The sequence below is a fragment of the Eurytemora carolleeae genome, unplaced genomic scaffold (genome assembly GCF_000591075.1).
Source record: "Eurytemora carolleeae unplaced genomic scaffold, Eaff_2.0 scaffold203, whole genome shotgun sequence".
Taxonomy (NCBI): domain Eukaryota; kingdom Metazoa; phylum Arthropoda; class Copepoda; order Calanoida; family Temoridae; genus Eurytemora; species Eurytemora carolleeae.
Genome location: NW_019396139.1, coordinates 184,281 through 191,856, shown reverse-complemented (window position 1 = coordinate 191,856; position 7,576 = coordinate 184,281). Strand labels below are relative to the sequence as shown.

Sequence of the window (7,576 nt, the reverse complement as noted above, 5' to 3'; positions counted from 1 at the left end):
GAAAAGTTTTACTCCAATCAAGTACAATAGATGGCAACAGATAAATCAACCAGTTTTATGCACTATGTCACAAGAGTCAAATGTAAAAAGAAAAACGACATATTGTCAAACTATAAAGTTGATATGATTTCCAAGATTCAGCTTAGATGAATATCGTCTTTGTAGGAACACGTAAACACTTTTAGCTATCCCAAGAACTATAAAAATAGAAAGACAACTTAAATAACATAGAGTATATTTAATGTCATTTGGTGGTTGTATTCCTGTTTTGACAATCTTTTTACTCCAACCAATGTAGGGGGGGTGGGGGGGGGGTGTAGAGGAATTTCAATAAAAACGAAAGGTCTAGCTGTAAAAATGTTGTAAATGTTTGGTAAATAAAATCAAACCTGTTCTATAAATCTCTTCTCTCTCTTTAAATTAAATGAAATTCTTGTATAATTCAATTCTAGAAAACCTGAGAGAAAACAACTCTATACAAAAACTACAATACTTGAATATGCACTAACCAGAGTCCGAAATTAATGATTTTGAGCCGAGTGTCAAATCCGCCAAAAACCGGTTTCAATTAAGCACCGAAATTTCGAAACATTAAATACAATTTAAAGTGGAACCAACCATATTTGAACCGCAACTAAAATTAATGAGAAACATTTTGGTCTAAGTTTCAAAAGTTGACATATTGAATATTGAGATCAAGATTCATGATTAAGCGAGGATACTCCTTGAAAAAATTCCAATCTGTCTGGTTATCTTTACTAGAATAAAAACAATTAAACTTTTGCAAGAGTTCATGATTTCAGAACTTAAATAATATCCGCATTGGAGCCTGCAGCAGTTTATGGTGACAGTTTTTATTCTTTTCAACTCAAAATCTCAAAACTTGCCAAAAATGTTAAAATAAATTCAACTAAATTGTAGACTTTATTGGCGGAGTATCAACTTTTAATATAATTTTTTAACGTCCATATAAACAAACCTAATATGTATTGTATATTTAGAAATTTAATATTAAAGGTAATTGAAATCGTAATTTCAAGTAACCTTCCATTTATAGAGTGGCATGTCCGATTTACAACAATACTCTTTTAACCTTTGTTTGATCAATGATTTTCTTATATTTATATAGCATGAAGTTAAGTGCCAAGAAACCGCGCCAGTGTACACTAGCACGAAGTGTTCAGAGTACACTGTAACCTCAAGTCTCACGGCAATCCAAGGTTATATATAATGCAAGAAAAGTTACTTCAGAGGTGTACGCACCTTTTGTACTGCAGTGTGCTGTCTCTGGGCGGTAATGTATACACAAGACGGATTTCACAGCCTGACATGGGATTCATCTTCCACATAAAAAGCAATGAAATCTTCTGGTCTTAGGAAACTATTATGTGTATTATGTGAATTATCAAAATTTAATGCTTTTATCCTCCTCGGATACGAAAAAACACTGATGCATAAATTCTTGTTTACAAACACCGCCCAGAGAGAACTGGTTTCAATATGTACACAAAGTATACGCAACCGCAATTCCTTGCATTATAACCTCGAGGTACTCAATCTTTAGCTATACAAATGAGGGTGTATACCTCATCAATGTCCGGACAAATGTTTAAAGGGTACCATTGTGAATCGGACATGCCTCTTTATAAATGGAAGGTCACTTGAAATTACGATTACGATCCCTAACACGATTTGGTCATACTTCTATTAACAATTTAAACAACTGAACTTGAATGTACTGCTGCATACAATCCTGTGTTTACAATCCATATTAAGTGTCTATCTAATTATCAATACTAATTTTCAATTATCTACACTTTACCACCCAAAAGAAATACGATAACACTCAGTACTAGTGTACAGTGTTATATACGTAAACATATCGTGATGTATACAACCGACCACTCTATTAATTAATTAATAGGGAGGTCGGTTGTATACATCTGAAGTGAGCCATACCTCTTCTTTTTATTACTCTATGGTCCCTAAGCACAAATTATTTTCTGTTTAACCTTTTCCGCAAGCATTGTAGATTTTTTAAGATCTAGATATTTATTTATGTATCGACGTTATATAAAGTTTACAAAATTGGTTGTACGGATTTAACAAAAAACTATTTTACGATAATTATCGTGTGCATTCATTTGTAAATAAATTAAGGCGAAGTCTATTATTTTCGAGATACATAATTTCGTTTTTTTTTGCCAAAACTGATGGTAAATTTATATTCAAGTATTGACAAGGCAGTAGTTCAGAAGAAAAAACTACATTATTTATAGTAAGATATCGTGCTTGTATGAATATAAACATAACTTTGTGAAATATTCATTTGAAAAAAAAGTACGCAGATTTTTAATTACAATTTGATAAGGTCAAAAAATTTTGAGCGATTGGACAGGGAGATGCTACAAACACAGTGTGTGTTATCTCATATAAGAAAATGCTAAAATTAATTGTGTGCATGCTTTCACATACACATGCACGGGAGCTAGCATTGTAGATTTAAAATGCCCATAAAGTCCTATGAATAAAATTAGTATTAAACTTGTAAAACTTGATGGTACAGGAAAACTAGGAGTCTACGCAGTCTTTACATTCTTCCTGGTCTTTGGACTTATTATTCTCACCGAGATCTTCCTAGTGGATGTTAATAAATCAGGTAGAAAATCAGGCTTATATTTTTAGATTAAAAAACTTGTTATTTTTTATTTTCGTATTTTTAAAAATTACAATTTTCAAGTGACTAGCATTTAATAGATACAAGTTTTTAAAGCAGTTAGTCATTATTCTTTTCTGTCCACTTGTCCACTTATTTACTTTACTAGGCTTACATGACATTTTGCGCCCGTCTTCTTTAATTTAATTGTGAACATTTTCTCTCATCATACATGGTAAAACAAAAACAAGCGGATTATATAAAAAAATTTGTGGATTTTCAAAATTTAATGACAATCAAAATTTGTTGGGACGAGTTTTTGTATATTTATTCATTCATAAACCTTCCCTGGGGTCATGTGAGGTCCCACACAAAATCTGTGCCCGATCAGTTCAGCCGTTTTGACGTTTATTGGAAAAAAGAACACCCAAGCAAGCAAAGTATATTAATAGATTTTACCATGTTGCATTATCTGCATACAAAGAAACCCCTTCTTTAAATACAATACTCCTCTTTAAAGGGAGTGTTCGCGAAAAATGAAAGGGGGTATAGGCTTAATGCGATAAAAAAGCGCTTTTGATCCCTACTAATCTTACTTCTATCTGTTGCGTCTATTAGGAGAAAATTGTTAAATTAGTAGGAGTTCTAATCCTTCTGGATACCTCTGAACATAAGTAGGAGTTCTAATCCTTCTGGATACCTCTGTACATTAAAAGGAGTTATAATCCTTCTGGATAACTCTGAACATAAGTAGGAGTTATAATCCTTCTGGATACCTCTGTACAATAAAAGGAGTTATAATCCTTCTGGATAACTCTGAACATAAGTAGGAGTTATAATCCTTCTGGATACCTCTGTACATTAGTAGGAGTTCTAATCCTTCTTGATACCTCTCATAAGTAGGAGTTATAATCCTTCTCGATACCTCTGTACTGTACATTAGAAGAAGTTCTAATCCTTATGGATACCTCTGTACATTAGTAGGAGTTCTAATCCTTCTTGATACCTCTGAACATAAGTAGGAGTTATACTCCTTCTTGATACCTCTGTTCATTAGTAGGAGTTCTAATCCTCTTGATACCTCTGAACATAAGTAAGAGTTATACTCCTTCTCGATACCTCTGTACTGTACATTAGAAGAAGTTCTGGATACCTCTGAAAATTAGTAGGAGTTCTAATCCTTCTGGATATACCTCTGTACACTAGTAGGAGTTCTAATCCCTCTGGATGCCTCTGTACATTAGAAGGAGTTCTAATCTTTTAGGATATACCTCTGTACATTAGTAGGAGTTCTAATCCTTCTTGATACCTCTGAACATAAGTACGAGTTATACTCCTTCTTGATACCTCTGTACATTAGTAGAGTTCTAATCCTTCTTGTTACCTCTGAACGTAAGTAGGAGTTATACTCCTTCTCGATACCTCTGTACTGTACATTAGAAGAAGTTCTAATCCTTCTGGATACCTCTGAACATTAGTAGGAGTTCTAATCCTTCTGGATATACCTCTGTACATTAGTAGGAGTTTTAATCCCTCTAGATACCTCTGTACATTAGAAGGAGTTCTAATCTTTTTGGATATACCTCTGTACATTAGTAGGAGTTCTAATCCTTCTTGATACCTCTATACATTAGTAGGAGTTCTAACCCTTCTGGATACCTCTTTACATTAGTAGGAGTTCTAATTCTTCTGGATACCTCTGTATACATTAGTAGGAGTTATAATCCTTCTCAATACCTCTGTACATTAGTAGAAGTTCTAATCCTTCTCAATACATCTGTCATTAGTAGGATTTCTAATCCTTCTTGATACCTCTGTACATTAGTAGAAGTTCTAATCCTTCTTGATACCTCTGTACATTAGTAGGAGTTCTAATCCTTCTAGAACCTGGATACTTCTGTACATTAGTAGGAGTTCTAATCCTTCTGGAACCTGGATACCTCTGTACATTTGAAGGAGTTCTAATCGAAAACATAAAAGATTTCAACCCTTTCAAATTCATTGGTGTTAAAGGGACAGACCGGCTATGTTAGGTAGGTGAACTGAGAATGCAGTGTTGTGGACAAATTCTTTAGGATTCATAACTTTTTAAAAATCTGTAAATCCTGAGTTTGAGCTAAAAGTCGACGTTCAAAATCGTACATTTGGGTGAATACGTTTTCAGAATCGGTTTTTTAAAATTACTAAATCATTTTCCTTGAATTTANAAATAGGGAAATGTGGTGAAAGAGGGGGGGGGGAGGGAGGGAGAAGGGGGGAAAAGTCTAGACAAAAAATAGTTTTCCAATTTAAAATAAAAGAAATAACATTCTCTTTCTTGTATTCCCCGGGTGCAGAAGTGTGACTTTGTCCATTAAACTTTATTTAGATACTTCCAGAGTTTTTCAAACTCAACTTTAGCATTTCAAATCTTATAAACTTATTGTTCTGTACCCTCATATTGTGAAGAATAAATAGATCATGAAATTATTTAGGTTAGGACTGGAAAACAGAAAATCGAGGGATGGGGAGAATAACCGCTCCCCCCCCCGAAAAAAAAACTTAGCTAAATTAGGAAAAAAAGAAAAGAAAACGGAATAAAGTTGATAAAGTTAAAGAAATATTTTAAAATCCGAAATATTAAACCTATCCCTGCTAGTGCTGAATTGACGAAAACCAGGATACTCTGATTCCCATGTTTGATGTCCAAATATGACAAATGATACATCGATGGAAAAAGCTCTTATGCTCTACTTTTAGAACTTGCAAAAAAATTGCAAATTTGCAAAAATTGAGTTCTTTTATTGCAAAATCCAGTTTTATAGTAAAAGGTTAGCAAAAAAAAGTCCAAAAAATTCGGCCTCTGATGTGTCAGAAAATTTTAACAGCCTTATTTGAGTTTTGTAAAAAAAAACTACAGCAGGAATAGGGTAAAGAATAAAATGTAGAAACATCTGTAGATTCGGATATGACGTAGTGATAATAGTAATAATATATTTTGACATTTAATTTTTTGCTATAAAGATGTTTTTTACTATTCTAAAGTGGTTTAAGATTGCAGAATATGAAGAATATATGTTTATTGTTGGACCAAGAATCTAGAATCTACAAGAAACTAAGATTACAGATTCCTGGTTCTTCTACAAAGTAAATCAACCGAGATAAAAGGAAACTGAACTATATACACTATGTACACATACTTGGTAATAAATCTTCCCTTCCCCAGTCATTTGGGGGATATACATTTTCATTCTATACTCAGGGGTTTGGAAGGTAATATCCATGAAAAGTCTGGGGGTCTGAATGATTGTATAGCCATTACCCCCTAGAAAAAGGGAATTTGAGTTAAAATTTAAGTTACAGAACTTATGAAACTTACAAAACTTATGAAACTAATTAAACTTATGGATTTTATGGAATTTACATAATTTATGGAACTCACAGAACTTATGAAACTTACAAAACTTATGAAACTTACAAAACTTATTAAACTAATTATACTTATGGAACTTACAGATCTTTAGGAACACACAGAACTTAATGCACAAACAACACTTATTGAACTTAGACTTATGGAACTCACGTATAAAAACTATCGGAACTTATGAAACTAATTAAACTTATGGAACACACAGATCTCTAGGAACTTACAGAACTTAAACGTAGAGAAATTATTGAGATAATTGAACTTATGGAACTCACAGAACTTAAGGAATTTACGGAACTTATGGAACTAATTGAACTAATTGACCTAATTGAACTTATGGATCCTACAGAACTTATGGAACTNGAAACTAATAAAACTTATGGAACACACAGATCTCTAGGAACTTACAGAACTTAAACGTAGAGAAATTATTGAGATAATTGAACTTATGGAACTCACAGAACTTAAGGAATTTACGGAACTTATGGAACTAATTGAACTAATTGACCTAATTGAACTTATGGATCCTACAGAACTTATGGAACTTATCAAACTTATGAAACTTACAGAACTTAAGGAATTTACAGAACTTATGGAATTAATTGAACTTATGGAACTTACAGAAATTATGGAACTTATTAAACTAATGGAACAATTGAACTAATGGAAATAATTGAACTAATAGAACTTATTAAACTTACGGAACTAATTGAACTAATGGAACTAATTGAACTTATAGAACTCATTGAACTTATGGAACTAATTGAACTTATGTAACTAACAGAACTTAAGGCACTTACAGAACTTATTGAAATAATTGAACTTATCGAGCTAATTGAACTAATGAACCTAATTGAACTTAAGGATCTTACAGAACTTATGGATCTAACAGAACTTATGGAACTTACGGAACTTATGGAACTTTCAGAACTTATGGAACCTACAGAACTTATGGAACCAATTAAACTTGTAGAAATTTTTCAAAACTAGCCGAATATTATGGATGATGCACGAGCAACAAGAAGAAAATGGATATCTAGAAAGCTTTATATGGAAGAGTATTATTACCACTGTAAATTCTCTCTGGCCTGGAATTCCCAGTAAATTGGTTGATGTCTGGATCTTACAGTTTTCTCTTCACAACTTTAATTCATGAAATGGGAGATGTGATCTCGAGAGCCCGAAACTTAAGACAGAGTTAAAAATAGAAACCCAGTATCGGAAACCCGGTTTCATAAACGGGGTCAGTCAGTTTTGTAGATTCAAGGTTTGTGATAAGAAATGTTTTTTCATGTTGTTTCTTTTCTATTTCTCAAACTAAAATCCACGCAAATGTTTAGACCCCAAAAAGTAAACTCGGGAGTTTCGTTCAACAATACTCTCTGAGGTTTCTGACTCAGGGGTTATATCATACTATTGTTAAAGGAGAAGGGGGAGGGGAGGGAGAAATTAGACTGAGGAAAAGCAGTCTAAAATGGTTTGAAGGAAGGAGTGTGCATACTCAGTTCTACTGC

The 7,576-nt window shown here is 33.0% G+C and overlaps 1 protein-coding gene across 1 annotated transcript in view; it reads left to right on the top strand.

Annotated features, from left to right (window-relative positions):
- Window positions 1-2,523: 2,523 nt before the first annotated feature.
- LOC111696112 (uncharacterized) overlaps window positions 2,524-7,576 on the top strand; it is a 28,879-nt gene continuing 23,826 nt past the window's right edge. Inside the window, exon 1 of the mRNA XM_023465653.1 lies at window positions 2,524-2,659. Within this exon, the coding sequence (XP_023321421.1) occupies window positions 2,524-2,659 (136 nt within the window). The remainder of the gene's footprint in view (window positions 2,660-7,576) is intronic.